We start from the raw sequence: 17228 nt of genomic DNA on the forward strand, positions 1-17228 counted from the left end.
GAGTGTGATGAGCCACCATCAGCTTGTAACCTTCTGTTCCTGGGAGCTAGTACAGGCTGGAGAAATTTACACATACAATTCTTCCTCTGATTGTTCTTTTCCCTCCTCTTGTCCCTGCCTCACCAAACATCTAGGGAGGAGGATGGAGGCCCCTGCTGTTAGATCTCCCCGGAAGTTCCCAGGAGTTGCAAAGCTGTTCCTAGCACATCAGCTCAGTGGGTCCAGGTGTTTGTGGTTGAGGCAAACAGCAATTCAAAGAAAGGGGAAGCTTGCCTTTTGCATTTTCATTCCCAAAACAGGTCCTTTCCAATTCCAAATGCTTTCCCATCATTCTCTCATCCCCAGTGTCTCACATTCCCATAACTGTGTGTTATTGACATGAAACTAGGTTCAATTTGATCACATATACATATATACATTATAATACTACTAATCTAATTTCATGAACATTATACTGAGAGTTATATCTAGTCTTTAAATAACAATCTCACATTATGTCCAACATATTTAAATTTGAATGGTTAGCCCTGTATTCTAGTTTAATGGTCTTATAAAATACTATATGATTTCTTCAAGATAAATGTTAAGAGAAAGGTGTTTAGGGATGCAGTATGAATTAATGTCTTTTTATACCTGTAGAGTTCCTTCTTCTCTCCCTGCCGCCACCTGTGATGTGTATACTCTTCACGATCATGGGGGCCAGGGGAGGTATACAAACCTAACAGTGGGAATAATGCTTTTTCTGCCCCTATGGAACTTACTCATTTCCATTTAACCCACTACCAGCTTAAGAAACAATAATGCCTAGAGAGTGTGGATTCCTGTCTGTAGAATTTCATATTCAAACATCTGACTGCTAAGGTTGTCAGATGGTGCTCTTTAGTCTAAAGCAAAGTAGTTGAAATTAATTTCAGCCTAGGTGAAATGGGTATTAATAATCAGAATGTTGGGTTAGGTATTTCTTGCTTTAATCCCTTCTGGAATCACTTTCTCTCCCTCCTGTTTGTGTCTACTTCTCCTGTGAGAGCTTGGTTACCTTCTGGGATCATATCATATTAGAAGAGTTTGCAACTTTCCTGGATTTAGAGTTTCTAGAATACCCATCCTTGGCTATTATTGCCCTCTTTCTTATTTTCATCATTTGCAATGGTTCCTATTTTGTCTCTGGTCGTCTACTTTTCGGATTCTATCTGGAACACACAGACTTAAAAATGTGCCAAACCTGTCACTTGTTTCCCCCATGTATTAATCTTAATTGCTGCACAACAAATGACCCCCAAATGTAGCAGCTTAAAACAAAGCACATTTGTCACCTGTGCCTTGGGGACCTGGGCATGGCTTCATGGTGCGCTACTTTAGGATCTCTCGAGGATACAGGTAAGGGGCATGGCCAGTGGGAGAAGACCGCAGGACTGCTGTGCCGAGGGCTTCAGATCCTTGCTGGCTGTGGCTGGCCTCCAGTTTCTTGCCCTGTGTCCTCTCCATTATGACAGCTTACTTCATGAAAGCCAATGAGATGGCAAAGCCTGTGGAAGTCCTCATCTCAACCTCCCCTCGATGGCATTGGCTACAAGCATGTTATTCAAGGGGAAGGGATTATAGGAGAACCACAAATACCACGTGGTGGGATCACTGGGGACCATTTTGAAGCCTCCCTACCACAGCCAGAACTGTGTGGTAGCCTTTCAAATTTTCGGATTGTGGGGTAGTAGAGAATGAATAGTCATTGTCCTAAACACCCTGAATAAATTAGTCTGCACTAATCATGAAAGTAACTTGCAACTGACAGACTAAACCTGCAAGCATGTTAGTGTATTGTGTATGTGTGTTCACATTTAAAGGCATTCCATAGTGTTCATGTGTCTGAGTTACCAAAGGATCTTTTTATTTGTGTGTGTGTGTGTCGGGGATGTAATTCAGGGCCTCTGCATGCTAGGCAAGTGCTCTACTACTGAGCTCCATCCCCAGTCTCCTTCCAAAGGAACTTTGATGGAGGCTGTCTTGTGGGAAGTGTGCATTCTTGAGGCATACACATTTTTACTCCATCAAACTAACCATAAGAGGGTGTGTGGGTTTCTCTCCAGCCACGGTTTGTTAAAAACCAGGCTCCCTGGAGAGGCTGCACTTGGATTTGGGTTCTCAGTCTGGTCTGAGTCACTAGCAGGAGGTTTTTATCCAGAGTTAAGTCTGTTCCAGGCTTCTCTCCATCTGGTGGGATTTCAACCCTGCCTTGGTGTGAGCTGGATGTTTCTCAGGCGCCTTTGCCCTGGTGGATCTTATTGCCTTCTCCAGTGCAAGAGCAGATTGTCAGGAGTTAGAACCTTCCCAGGGAGAAGCAAGGCAGCTGGGTTACAGATGGCCTGTTACCCAGCATCACCCTTGCCCAGGAGGGAGGTGGGGGTGGGTACTGTCATTACTTCCTCTCGGACTTTCTGTTTTCCCATGGTAGATATTGGGTAAGGCATGGTAAAGTCAGTGTAGTCACAGGAGGTGAGGAAGAGACTTGAAAAGATGCTTTTAACTCACAGATCCTAAGTAGGGTCACCATGTGCCACACGGGTGCAACCCACAGGGTACTCAGCAGATGGGGAGCAGAGAGAAAGCACCTGGGGTCCTGGGAAGGATCAAGGTTAATTGACATCAGGGAATTACATTGAGCTGGAAAACAAATGGGTGGTGGGGAACTGGGATTCAGTACATGGTTGTTATCCAGGGGCTCCAGCTGATTTTGCTCAGAATTGGGCCCAAGAAGAATGTCAAAGCACCAAACATGAGCTCCAAATGGAGGGTTTTTAACACATTTTCCAAACAAGTTCCCTAGGAGCTTAATAGATCATAGAATAGCAAATTGTGCTAGAATTGAGGTCCTTTTTGTTACCTTTGTGGTAAAGGGGTTTTGCTGTTTATAGAATACTCTTAAGTCCACTAGACTCTGGCCAGTCGGTTTCAGTCAGTTCCTGGAGATCCCTGCCACTGATGAGGTATAATTGGTATCTCCCTGTTTCCCTGGTGGTATAGTGAGGAAAGATCTTGCCTTGCCTTGGGGCTGAAAGTCCTTCCCCATTTTCTCTCTTGACACTTGACATCCTATGAAATGGGGAAGGGTTCTCCTCCTCTGTACATAAGTTCAGGCTCCTCACAAACCCCTGCAGCCAGCTCTGAGTTAAGTGACTGATTAGGATCTAGTTTCATATCATGACCTGAGGCCCTCCAAGAAGGGTCAGGGACTGTGATCCAGGGAATCTTAACCTCCTCTAGCTTTGTGGGCTCAGAGATTGCTTGTGAGGGATGCCTTCTGTCTCTTCAGGGACTTTCTCCTTCTCCTTGGTCATTTGCACCAGTTACTGTCTACCTGTGACTGTGGTATGCATGATAATGGCAAGGGTACCTGTGGGGAGCAAAGCTGGTCTTTCAGATTAGGTCAGAATTCCTAATCTTATTGGTGGCTTGAGAGCTTTGGGGAATCCCCTTAGTTCAAAAATAATCGTAAAAAAATCTCACCTTGGGCTTCAGAAATAGGTCATGTGTCTCAGGAATTCCTGCTTCCTGTCATTGCTTGTGGTTCCTGTTACCATTAGAGGTACTTTTAGTGTAGGTACTGCCAGAAGAATCAATTTCCTGCATTTGCCTGGATGCTAATTTTTACAGCTTTGGTTTTATAACCAGTTTTACAGCCTCTTACAAGCCCAAAGAGCTGGATGGTCACCAGCTTCACTCAACTGGTCATTTGATCTGTCCTTTTGAGGAGACTGCCAACCACAAGCATAATTAAGTAAGACAATTTGAGACACCGAGGAGCTAACCAGAACACCTTGTTCATTTTTAACTTTAGAGATAAATTTAGAATCACTTTACTGTTATAGGTGGAGTAAAGGTAATCAGGGAAGCCAACTGCTCCCCATGAAGAGCCTCTCTGGCTGTTATTAGAGTGTTGAGAATTTGTTTGTTTACTCAAAGGAACTGATATATGTTGATTAAACTCCCCAGAGGCAGAGGATGAGCAGATGCTAATTTTCTAATTACAATCTAAGAGATTCCCCTCCAGTGAGCTGGGTGCCTATGGTTACAGTACAGTGTATCCCCATAGTGGTACCTCAGAAAGCACGTAGTTATAGGAAGGTGACTGGGTGACAGTGTGGTTGAGTAAGGTGGCTGAGATAACCCTAGAAGACATCTCATCTGGGTCATGGGAGGTTGAGTGAGGAGCTGTCCTGTTCCTAGTCTGTTCTCATCAAGTTCCAGGTTGTAAATCTCCAGCTTCCCAGGCTGGTGTGGTTCTGCCATGGGCTGTGGACCAAGAGGATGCAATTCACTCTTGTCTAGTTTTCATGCTGATCATCCCATTATACTTTTTTCTTCTGTTCAGGAATTTAAAAAAAAAAAAAAATTCTGATCATTATAATGGATGTGACTAATGCTTTGTTTTCTTTCAGTCAAGCCAAGTTGGGGCTGAACCTTTTGTTTATGCTCCTTTTACTCTGGAAGACTTCCGTCCTCTGGAGGGAGCTTACCTCATCCACTGAGCCTTAGTTTTAACATTCCCCCCTCAGCCTGTTGTGTGGAGGGCAGGGAAGATGAATGACATGCTATTGTTAGCACGTGCTAATTGCCGTAAATGAATTAAAAATGGATATGAATTGGCTTTTGTTTGAAGTGTTTGCAGTTCTGAGACATGAAAATCCTCAGGGTACCAGGGGGGGCATGCAGAGGCCTGAGTTATTTATACCAATTTGCCCAACATATGCGATATATATAATATATGTGTGTGTGTGTGTGTGTGTGTGTGTGTGTGTATGTATATATATATATATTTTTTTTATTTTAAAACTGCTGGTGATATTTGCTTACAGTATTTTTCTTTTTTTTTTTCTCTTCTATAAGTGAAAAGTAAATTTCTGACTAATTGGAGGTTCTAGATAGCAGGACTATGTGCTTCTAATACAGAAGTGTTTAGAGCTTCATCTAGTTCCTCTGCATCTCTCTGTGAATATTCTAGGGAGATGGTGCCAACAATGGAAGAAAAAAAATACCATTGTTCCTATATTTATCTTCCTTGCAATGTTACTGAAAGGAAACTGATGATTTATAGTCTAAAGGTTAGTTCAAAGGTATTAACTTCCTGGAATTCACTGTAGATGAAAGATGCTCTAGAAATATACTGCGGGATATTTTTATCTGAGCAACCACACGTTTGATTTCTATACTGAATGTTCTCTCATATGCTAACTTATACATTCCTTAATGTTTTTCATTAAATTGACCTTTAGGCATTAGCATTGTTCTGGTTATGTCCAAAGGTCTTCTGAGGTTGACACTTGGTTATTGTATGTGTCCTGAGCCCATGTAGATGCACAGATTGTGTGTAATGAAGTCATGCTCTTCCTTCCTTCTCTCTCTGTCTGGTTCCTGACCTCTGCAGATGTTGATGAATGTACAGAAAACAGATGTCACCCTGCAGCTACCTGCTACAATACCCCTGGCTCCTTCTCCTGCCATTGCCAATCTGGATATCACGGGGACGGATTTCAGTGCACACCTGGTAAGGTTTGGAGGGCCAGACTAGGCACATGAATCTTGCTGTTCCTTCAACCGTGTCTTTCTCTGATGCTTGGTCCACTCTTTATTTAGCCTGGTCTGGGGCCTTAGTGGGTGGATTTGTTCTTCAGTTACCTCCTGCTGCCTTCTTTCCTAGGGCTCGCTGGCTATTAACATTTATGGAGGTCTGGAGTTTGTCCCATCCCTTATTCTGCCTAGTAGCTGCTCTGGTTAACTGCCCCAGTGATCCACTTTGCTTTGATGAGTGTGATTTGGATGAGATATTGAGAAGTATATTAAATAGGACTGGTGAGTCAGGGGTGAACACCCAAGTGCGTGACTGCCATTGACCTGGGGCTTCTCAGACTTCTCAGACTTCTGGGGCTCAGGAGCTTGATGGAATCTGACTTGTTCTCTCCAAAGTCCTCTGGGATGTTTGGGCAGGTGCCATGAGTTGCTCTTCATTTCACCCAGACAGCAGTAGGCTCCTGAAGGCTGAGGAAAGGGTTTATGTCCACTTAACAGTCATCTAGGACCTTAGAGAGTAAACTAAGAGATATGGAAACAACTTAAATAGTGGCAGAACTTAAATAAGAATTCAGGACTCTAAGATCCTGGTGCCTTCCTACTTTTCCCATGCCACAGTGTCTTCCAATTGTAGGGAAAATGGCACAGGAGACTTTGATGTTAGCTGGTTAAAGTAGATGGATTGTTCTACCTATTTTTTCTCCTTTGTATCTCTCTTTGCCTTGGTTCCGGAAGACTCCACCTCTGGACTGAAGCCCTGTGAACACCAGCAGCGCTATGCCCAAGCGCAGCATGCCTACCCTGGGTCCAGGCTCCACATCCCCCAGTGTGACGAGCAGGGCAACTTCCTACCCCTGCAGTGTCATGGCAGCACTGGCTTCTGCTGGTGTGTGGATCCCAATGGCCACGAAGTCCCTGGTACCCAGACTCCTCCTGGCTCCACTCCACCTCACTGCGGGCCACCACCAGGTGAGCCCACCAGAAAAGGAAGTTGGAACAGCTTGGGCCTGGGGCTTAAGAAGGAGAATGGTGCTGATGGTAGGGTGGATTATAAGCCCTGCTCAGATCACGGAGACATGGAATGTCTGGCCACCATCCTTTGATAGCCTCTTTCCTCCAAGGAACACTTAGATTAATATGCATGTTTGTTATGAGGACATATGCACATGTGATACATTGGATCTGTCACACATTGAACTCCAGCCTCTTCGATCCTTGTTGAGTGCCAGACTGGAAGTTCAGATTATCTAGGTCAGGCTGAGGTCACAGTAAGATCTTAGAGGCTAGAGGACCTTGACAGACTCAAGTTTGTCCAGAAGGAAAACTGCCTTCCTACGTAACTCTTACCTCTGCCTTCTGAATTGCAGGATGCAGTCTTAAGTTTGTGTTCCTGTGGATAGGAAAGATAAGTATGAAACTTATGGGTGGATCAGCTAGTTTTCTCTACCTGGGTGACCCAGCCCTCTCCAGCCTATCCAGCATGTTGATAGGGAATCCCTCTTGCCTCAGTCACCTTTGTAAGAGGCATAGGAATTTATTTTCATTCATAAGATCAGGGACGCTGATGGTGAACATGCTTGTCATCATCTGAGTTCTGCCCGTAGAGCATGGTTAGCAAGTGTACACAGTTGATGCTAATAGCAGGCATCTAAGGCAGCTTTCTGTTACTAGCTGAGTTGGGTGAACCTTTTTTTTTCCTTCCTTTTTTTTTTTTTTTTTTAAATGGTAGAACTGATACGAAGACTACAGGATAAGTTTGATACTATTTTGGCCAAAATGATTCCTATAACCACAAGCTTGCTATTCAAAATCCATTTTTGTTATTGAGAAGGATCCCAAAAATACTCATCTTGGATTTTAATGAGTAAATAGAGAATGTTGGAGAATCACCAACAGTTTTGAGACTTTTTAAGAATTTTAATAGTTATGGCCAGGACTTCAGTGGTTCTGAGAGTCATATAGGTGAAAATTGGTAGTAGTTTGATCCACAGTAAAATTCCCAATTCCTCTCTGTCCCTATTTTTAGGAAAAGATTCTGCATGTTTAAAAGAGTGCATAGCTGGGTGTGGTGGCGCACGCCTGTAATCCCAGCGACTCCAGAGGCTGAGGCAGGAGGATGGCGAGTTCAAAGCCAGCCTCAGCAAAAGCGAGGTGCTAAGCAACTCAGTGAAACCCTGTCTCTAAATCAAATATAAAATAGGACTGGGGATGTGACTCAGTGGTCAAGTGCCCCTGAGTTCAATCTCTGGTTACCCCCCACTCAAAAAAAAAAAAAAAAAAAAAAAAGAGTGCAGAGAAACCCTGTTTCACTTATGACTTCTCTTTAGAAAGTCTGGGTTCCACTCCAGCTGGGAGGTGCCTTAGAGGAATGATTCAGAATTCTATTAAGTTTATTAAGACAAGCATGTGTTAAGGACAGTGATTCAGGCTGAGAAGTTAATGACTAAAATAGGGACACATTCCTTTGTGCAGACTTTCTCATGGCCCAGACTTTTCTCTTGGCACTGATTTGGCTTGGCTGCCATTTCTAACTAATCTCATCTGCATAATGGGGTCAGCTCTAGGGGAGCAAGGATGTTCTGTGCCCAAGATTTTAGAATATTTAAGCCTCTGCCAACCAGAAGAGGAAAATAAAAATCCATGGTTGGATTGAGAAGTAGCTTCAAATAGTAAGGAGTGAGGGATGCCCACATTCTGAGTGGTTTGAGGCCCATTCCCCAGAAACTGACTCTGCCCTCTGTCCAAACCAAGAGATGTGCCTTGGGTGGTCTCTTGAACCAAGAATGAATGCTTAAACTCAGAATGTAGAGCAGGGTGGTGTCAGGAGCTTCCCCAGGGTGTCCCACCCTAAAGTGGCTGACAGGGGTGTGAGGAGGTAGCCATTTGTCTCCTGGTTCCTTGAGCAGTACTTGGGTAGGAAAATCAAGTCCTGCCTTCTCCATGAGGTCTCAGAGCTTTGTTTCCTGTGGGTCAGGAGTTGTAGTGGCAAACTGAGGGGTCTCCTCTTCCCCCAAACCTGGTGAGCCTTGCTGTGGACCTAGTCGAGTTTGAATGCAGAGGATTTAATCCACCATCTTCCTGCTTCCCAGAGAAACTGTCCCCGCTGCAGCTGTATTATAATGTTTCCAGTTTTGTTCTTCAAAGTCATTGGAGGGTTTTGAGCAAAGGAGTCCCACGAAATGCCTTGTTTTAAATGGACCATTCTGTCTGATGGTTGAGTTTACATTGGTTTAGGGGGAGGGAAGGCACAGGAGGTTGGAAGCAGGAAAACCAGCGCAGCTGTAGAAGTAATCCCAGTGGGAGGCGATGGCGCCTTGACCACAGGGATGGGGTGGAAGTGGTGAGACATGAAGATGTTCAGAATGTCTTTGAACTGCCAGCGTTTTTTTGATATATTGGATGTAAAGAGCAAGAGAAAGGAGTCAAAAATGAGTTTGAGAAATGAGAAAATGGAGGACTATTTACTGATATTGAAGAGACTAGAAAAAGAGCAGATTTGATAGGGAAAGCCAGAGACCAAGTTCTGTTCCTTTCTCTTTTTTTTTTGGTGGTGGTGGGGGGGGACCAGGGATTGAACTCAGGGGCACTCGACCACTGAGCCACATCCCCAGCCCTATTTTGCATTGATTTAGAGACAGGGTCTCAATGAGTTGCTTAGTGCCTTGCTTTTGCTGAGGCTGGCTTTGAACTTGCAATCTTCCTGCCTTAGCCCCCTGAGCCACTGGGATTACAGGTGTACACCACTGCACCTAGCTTAGGTTCTGTTAGTTTCTATCTGAGATTTCTATTATGCATCCAAATGGAGGCAGCAAGTAGATACTTGGTTGTGTGATTCTACAGACTGTAGGCTTTGAGTTGCAGGAATTAAAAAGGAAGGAGAAGCATGTCCTCTTATTTGAACTCTTCTGGGTAATCTTATCATAAATGAACACGTTAATTCAACAACCCACAGCATTTTTTTTCAGACAGAATCACCCATAGCCCTGTGACAGCAATCCGGGAGGGAACGGCTTAGTAGCAGAAGTCAGCAAGGCTTTAAGCATGGTGTGGGCTGGGAGGGAAGGGAGAGGAGGGGAGAATGCTGGAGAAAAGAGATGGGGTAGCAACGTGGCAGAAAGTTAGAACCTGCAGAAAAAGGATCAGCTTTGACAGTCCCAGGAGTAGAGTGGCTAAAGAACTTCTAGAAACCAACTGTCTGGGAGTTTTAAGTTGCCTGCTACCACCTCTACCATGTTCCACACACTAATTACAGTGAGTCTTATTTATTTATTTTTTACTCAATGTAATTTTCCAGTACTGAGGGCTATGTGGCAGAGCCTGGCTTTTAACAATAACTTGGAGACACTGGCCAGGTTCAGGTTCGGGATGGCCCTCTCAGTAGCAGGCCCTGGAGCTTGAAGCAAGGAGAAAAGAATAACAATTGGTTTTAAGCATCACATAGGCCATTGAGTCCCCAAAGTCTGCACAAGTGCTCTGTCAGCAGAGGTCCTTTATGGTGCAAGCAGTTGTTCACATGGCCTCTGCTGGCCTGAGCAAGATCATCCCCTTCCCAAGGCTGAGCAAACTCTGCCGTATGGATCTTACCTCTCATTCTTTCCTGATGTGGCTGGGGTTTGATTGTGGATCCTCTTGGCCTGGGGAGACAGGAGCATCAAGAGGATCTCTTGAAATCCCCACAGAGAACTTCTTAGGACACATTTGCTTCCCTGGCTCAATATTCAGGGGTTTGAGACCTCATTACTGGACAGTAGAAGGAAGGTCCTTGTGCTATATACCATGCTGTCCTCTGAAGGCAATCAAAGACTCTTTGTTTCCTTATCTGCTCAGAGCCCACCCAGAGGCCTCGGACCGTCTGTGAGCGCTGGAGGGAAAACCTGCTGGAGCACTATGGCGGCACACCCAGAGATGACCAGTATGTGCCCCAGTGTGATGACCTAGGCCACTTCACCCCCCTGCAGTGCCACGGAAAGAGCGACTTCTGCTGGTGTGTGGACAAAGATGGCAGAGAGGTGCAGGGCACACGCTCACAACCAGGCATCACCCCTGCATGTAAGCACTTAGGGGACCCAGCTCAGACTCACCTTAGCAGCACCGAGGTCCTTCTGCAGGGTCGCTGCCCACCGAGGGTGATGGGGTTGCCAGGTCCGATCAAAGAAGTCACTTCCTCATTATACTGTGTTGATTTATAATCTGGTCCCCCTAATAGCCCAACTTGGATTTAACATTGGTTTTGTCACTAGCAGTTAGAACTGCATTTACAACAGCTAGAACTCCAGTCAACATGCTATTTTCCCACTCCCCAACCCAGGATGAAAGGGCAGTGTCACCCCAGAAACCAAAGAGGTATCTTCCTTTCAGAAACAAAACCGTCTGGTTTGTTCTGAGGGAAGTGTTTTGTTGTCTTAGTCCTCGTAATTGGCAGTGATTTACATAATTGATCCTTGAAAAGACTCTAGAAATTAGAATTTCTTTTGAAGAACATCTGGAGCACATCTGTCTAGGTGAAGAAGTTTTGATATTTTTGGATGCTCTGGGATGTGAGAAAGTAACTTTTCTTCCTCCCCACCCTCCTGTTTCCTCTCTTCTCCCTCCCCATGCCCTCCTACTCTTTCCCCTGGGCAGGTATACCCACGGTCGCTCCGCCCACAGTCCGGCCCACGCCCCGGCCTGATGTGACCCCACCTTCAGTGGGCACTTTCCTGCTCTACGCCCAGGGCCAGCAGATTGGCCATTTGCCCCTCAATGGCACCAGGCTTCAGAAGGACGCCGCCAAGACCCTGCTGTCACTGCATGTAAAGTGGAGTTCTCGGGCAGGGTGGGGCTGCAGGGCTTTCTGGAAGTACCCTGTGGATCAAGCCAAGAATACCAGGGCAGGAAATCCCTGAGGGTTTCTGCAATCTACATGGGTCCAATGCCACCACCACAGAAGCTCTGTTGCTGGGAGTCACATCTGAACGGTCACAACTGCACTCACCTGTGGGTTCACAGGGTTCAATATACGGAAAGGGAGTTTCAGACTTGGCAGGATGCGGAGGCTGTATGGTGATGGTAGGGAAAAGTGACAGAATCTCACCCAAGTCTCCAGGGTTCTCTCCAGGTCACAGCCATTTCCGCAGAGATCCTGGAAGTCAAAGGACAGGAGGTGATAACTGAAGGGTGGCTTCTGTGGTCAGTAGAGAACCCCAAGTGGAAATGAGCTAAGCACTGCCTGTCACAGCCCTCCCTGGCCATTTTGGTTGTCCTTTTGACTCACCTCTTTCCCAACTTTCTCTGAGTCCTTCATAATGAAGATCTGGAGTGTGGAATACTGGCAACGGAGTGTGTGGATCTTTCCCTCTGGGCTTCTTGTCACTTCCTGAACCAGCAGCTTCCCTATTATCAAGACAGTCCAATTTGGAAGAAGGGATTTTTTTTTTTTCCTCTCTCAAATAGGGAATAGAAAAGAGGACTTTGCAGAAAAGGCATTGACATGCACAATGGAAGTATCTATATCTAAACTCCACTCAGGGTATTTGCTCGCCATGAGAAAGAATGATTTAGGGTTCATGTTAATATTTCCTTCTATTAATGAACTACTTATTTGTTTGCAAAGAAGTTTAATAGCAGTTATCATAAAAAATATGTTTTCTCTACCTTTTTAAAATTTGAGGTTTTTTTCCCCATGAACTCTAGCATACTGTTTTGTAAGCTTCTCCAGAAGAGGCAGAAGCTAAAAGAACTTGCCATTGCTTCAAGTTAACCATCTTTTATTCTAATCCCTGTCAGATGCTTGACTTTATTTCTTAACATAACCCTGGTGGGACAGGGTGGTGATCGAACAGGAAGAGATATGGACATGTGTTACAAGCACACCTTAGGGAAATTTGCTTCAACTGGGACATTTTTCCCAAGAAACTTGTTTTATGAATCCCATGATTCCCTGGGCTAATGGAAGTCTGCATGAATGTGTATACTTGCCTGGGACAGATGGCTTATTCATTTTAATTTCCCCCCACCCCGCCATATAAACTGCCTACTTCTAAAGAGTCAAATCCTGCATTGTTCAGTCTCTTGCAGTGGCTACTGTCTTAGAGGCAAGCCCCAGGAGGCTTTCTTGGGTAATATGGGAACTGGTGTGACCTCAGGGACAGCCAGATGGCCTCTGATGCTGCTTTGCACTTTTGCTGGGGTTCTCAGAGCAGGAGGTGGGGTTGGAAACTGAAGGAAGTCCTGTGTGGAGTCAAGGAAAGGAATATCACAGCCCCAGTGTTTTTTAAATAAAAGACATTGTTATTATTAAGTAGTAAGGAATGAAGGGAGCCTCACTAGCCAAAGATTGGGAGATCACAATTCCCCAATTCCTAAGCCCATTAAATTAGACTTTTTATGGAGTACAGCTGAAGACTTGCTTTGTATTAAAAATTAGGGGCAGAGTAAGGATGATTGCATGTCAGGTAGGGAAAAGACCTCACTCAGTCTACGTACGGGGGTCGGGGGTGGGGACGATAGTTTGTGTTGGCATATATTGGCAAATTTTAGAAAGGCTCTTTCAAAAGTGTAACATCTGAAAGGATTATTTTGCCCCAGTAAGTGTTAATGACTTTGCCTTAGATTGCCCTCTACTCACTGACGAGACTAGATTTCCCCATGAAATTATCTAATTTTTTTACCAGCAGTGGTTATACTATTTCTTGAGGGGTTTATTGTATACTAATTACTGATTAGGATGCTTTATAAGAATTTATGGTATTTTTATAGCAGTCATTTGAAGTAGGCATTGCTATTAGGCTTATTTTGCAAATGAGGAAATGAAGGCCTATGGAGAGAGGTTAAGTACGAGAATTTCACAGTTATTAAGTGGCTGAGCCTGGCTGTGACCCTGGGGAGGTCTCCACGGCCTACACGAAAAACCACTCTGCTCTACTGCCTGTAAAACCACAGTCCAGAGTAGCTCATGGCCCGTGTGAACACGAACCTGGTGAGGATGGGGAGATCCAAAGAATCCTAATGCTTCTAATTTTATGATTTGGTTCATGAAGGGCTCCATAGTTGTGGGAATTGATTATGACTGCCGGGAAAGGATGGTGTACTGGACAGATGTTGCTGGAAGGACAATCAGTCGTGCCAGCCTGGAACCAGGAGCAGAGCCCGAGACTATCATTAACTCAGGTCAGCAGCTTCACTCAGCAGACACGTTGCATTTCCTTTGATTGAACTAAGTCACTTGCCTGTTTTATGCCAAAATCTCCCTCTGTTTTCATCTAACAGGGGAGGTTAAGTTCTACACAAGTCACTTTATTGAGTTGTATAAGACCAGCCTCTCTGTAAGCAAACCTGTTCAAACACCGTTTCAATAGGTGACTCTTACCATGAGCTCTTCTCAAAAGAAAGGACTCAGGGTACAAATGCAGGGCATAGCAAGTTTATGCTACTTGTCCCTCAGCACAGTAGATACCTGGTGACATCAGGGTGGTAGTTCTATTAGTATACTTAGAAGCTAGAGGCGGTCTAAAAAAAACAAAAGAGTTGGTTCCTCTGGTGAATTAAGAGATTCTTTCAGGCTCATTTTTTTTTTTTTCTTTTTTTGCAAACTGTTCAAATATGGCAGATCTCTCTGCTCTAGTTCACTCTTGATGTCCTAGAAATTCTACAGCTCTGCCTTTGCTTTATTTCCAGGTTTGATAAGCCCAGAAGGACTTGCCATCGACCACTTCCGTAGAACAATGTACTGGACAGACAGTGGCCTTGATAAGATAGAGAGGGCCAAGCTGGATGGCTCCGAGCGCAAGGTCCTCTTCCACACAGATCTGGTGAACCCCCGTGCCATCGCTGTGGATCCAATCAGAGGGTCAGCTGGGCTTCCCTAATTCTCCTGTTACCTATGGATCCTGACTTAGCCCCTGGATTTTAAATAGTATGGGGAGGATCAGAACAAAAGAGTAAAAGCTCAAATGCATTAACCTCCATATCTATTGAGGACCCACTACTAGGTGCCAGGCACTATTTTAGATAAAGAAGATCTGTTCTTTCATGGAGTTTAAATAAGACCATGAACAAATAATATTCAGCTGTGATGTGATATGTGGAGAATTCAGAGTGTTATGAGAGGGACTTAGGACGGCTGGACCAGATGATCAGGCAAGGCCTCAGGAGACGACATTTACACTGGAAAAAGCAAGTTCATTCAGCACATTTAGAAACCATAGTGTTAAAGCCATAGCAGTTTTCCTCTGTAACCAAAGCTCAGATACTGGGCATTTAGAAATGTTCCCTCTTTGTGACAATTACTAAGGCTGCTTATTGGGACTTATAGGACTTAATGAACCAAGAAGGATTTTTATACTTGAGAAACTCTTGCTGTACCTAAGTGGAGTTTTTACCAAACAAAACTCCACAGCAGCCCTTCACATCAGTAGAGAAGACCTTCAGCAAAGTAGTTTTCAGTTCAGAAATCTCAAAAATACTTAAGTGCAAAGCCTCAGAGGTAGTTCTGAATTTGGGGTTCTATAGATGAAGAACTGGAGTATATCTTTACTCCAGTTGACTTAGTCACAAGAATTAAAAACCCTCTTAGGAACCCTGTTTTGATAAACTTGCCTTTCTGACATTGCTCCTTGGTACTTGACATGAAACTGGGGAAGAGCTGCTAGTTATGGAGAAGTGATGCCTGATCATGTGCTCCGTGACCTAGAGGAAAAGGCATATTTTAAAACTAACATCCAAATCACTGCCTTGAGTTTAGAAATGAAATTAGAACTTCATTCATTATCAAGATAGAAAATAACAACACTGAAGGACTTTAAAAATAATTTTTAATGAAAACAAACACCTTGACATGTAACTAAATCTTCCACAACTGCTCAGTCTTAGTCGTTAAACCTTCCTGAATATTTTTAATTTTCTGTAGATTGTACCCTTCCAATTTTCTGCCTTAAGGATTTTGAGTAATTTATATCAAAAGTTGTATATCTGTGTGAGCTTTTCAGCACTCACTGCTTTCAGTACCTTAAAATCATTTTGGAGGAGACAGGTTATAAAGGATAAAGCATGCCCTGCCCTCTCTCTGGTTGCCTCTACCTTAGCTCAAAGTGGAAACTGCTTTTTGGGTTTCACTCTCAGCCATCATCTGTTAGGTATAAAAGATAAAGTTCTCAGCAGAGGAAACCCATGGTCTTTTCCTCCTTCCTCTTACTGTAGTTCAACTGACTATACCTTTTATGAAACAGTATTTTATAGACAGTGCATCCATCATTACTTCTCTATAAACCGTTTTTTTAAACACGTAACCTATTTCCAATTGAGAGAATTTTCTAGAGATCTGCATATTTAACTGGGCATTCAAGGTAAGCTGCCTGGCTTAGTGTTTCTACCCCTGGGGGCCAGGTGTATTGCCCTTTGACAAGCATCACAGAGTATTTTTCCTGGAAGATCTCCCTCCTAACTCCTTGACCCAGGGGATTTGACAAGTTCCATAGTTTCTAACAACTGCATTTCTTTGGATTCTAGGCTTAAGATCCAATTCAGCATTTCAGTAAATTAAGCATTTCTGGCAGTTGGGTATCTTAGGGGTATCTAAGAAGCAAGAATTTTGATAGACTTAAATTACTTCTTCCATACTGTTCCAACTGTCAGAAAACCTTGTTACAGGCAAAAGTAGGAGATGACTGTGCATTAGTTATCTATTGGTGTGTCCCCCCCAAATTAGTCACCAATCACATTTACTACATATCAGTTTTCACAATGCTCTGATTAAGACTTTGGCCAAGCTGTAGTGATCGCAAGGCCTAGCTAGGGAAGATCCACTTCCAAGCACTTGTGATGGCTCTTGGAAAACTCTGCCCTTGCTGGCTTTGGACAGAGACACAAGTTTCTTGGCAGATTGGTCTCTTTATAGGGTTGCTTTCAGCATGGCATCTACCTTCCCTCCTTCAGAAGGAGCAAGAGAAGGAACCTATGACAGAAGACAGCATTTTGAAACCTAATATTGGAAGTGATATCCTACCACTTCAGTCAAATCTAGCCCAAACTTAAGGGAATTGCTTAAAGATATGAATACTACAGGATGGGGAAATACTGGCAGCCATCTTGGATGCTGCCTACCATAAGCTGCACCCCTATCATTATTTTTTTGTGGGGCTGGGGATTGAATCCAGGGCCTCCTGCATGCTAGGCAAGCGTTCAACCAGAGCTACATTCCAGACCCTGCAGCTATGCTTTTACATTCTTTTTTAAAAATTTATCTACAGCAACTTGTACTGGACAGACTGGAATAGAGAAGCACCTAAAATTGAAACGTCTTCTTTAGATGGAGAAGACAGAAGAATACTGGTTAATAAAGACATTGGATTACCCAATGGTTTAACCTTTGATCCCTTCTCCAAACTGCTGTGCTGGGCAGATGCAGGTAATACTGATGAAATGCAAATATATAACCCTTCATTACAGTGGGTGTGTACACTGTGACAGATTTTACTACAAAAAACACAAATTCCATCATGTAGATCTTTTAATTTAAACTTATAACAGTATAACAATCTATTTGGTCTATAAACTTTTAAAGAGAATTTTGTAATAGATCTTATTTTGAGCTTTCTGGGGTTTGGTTTAGGGGTGCTGAATTGGACAGTTCATCTGTACTGTTTGACCTCAACAATGGGCACCTGGCATACTTTTTAAACTAAAATATT

General features: G+C 43.9%; 1 protein-coding gene across 1 annotated transcript in view; it reads left to right on the plus strand.

Annotated features, from left to right (window-relative positions):
• The window catches only part of NID2 (nidogen 2), a 60520-nt gene that overhangs the window by 40733 nt on the left and 2559 nt on the right, over nt 1-17228 (plus strand). Inside the window, exons 12-18 of the mRNA XM_079120917.1 lie at nt 5420-5539; nt 6298-6531; nt 10390-10611; nt 11185-11354; nt 13581-13710; nt 14218-14389; nt 16788-16945. Of these exons, the coding sequence (XP_078977043.1) occupies nt 5420-5539; nt 6298-6531; nt 10390-10611; nt 11185-11354; nt 13581-13710; nt 14218-14389; nt 16788-16945 (1206 nt within the window). The remainder of the gene's footprint in view (nt 1-5419; nt 5540-6297; nt 6532-10389; nt 10612-11184; nt 11355-13580; nt 13711-14217; nt 14390-16787; nt 16946-17228) is intronic.

This window comes from Sciurus vulgaris (genome assembly GCF_902686455.1).
Source record: "Sciurus vulgaris genome assembly, chromosome: 2".
Taxonomy (NCBI): Eukaryota; Metazoa; Chordata; class Mammalia; order Rodentia; family Sciuridae; genus Sciurus; species Sciurus vulgaris.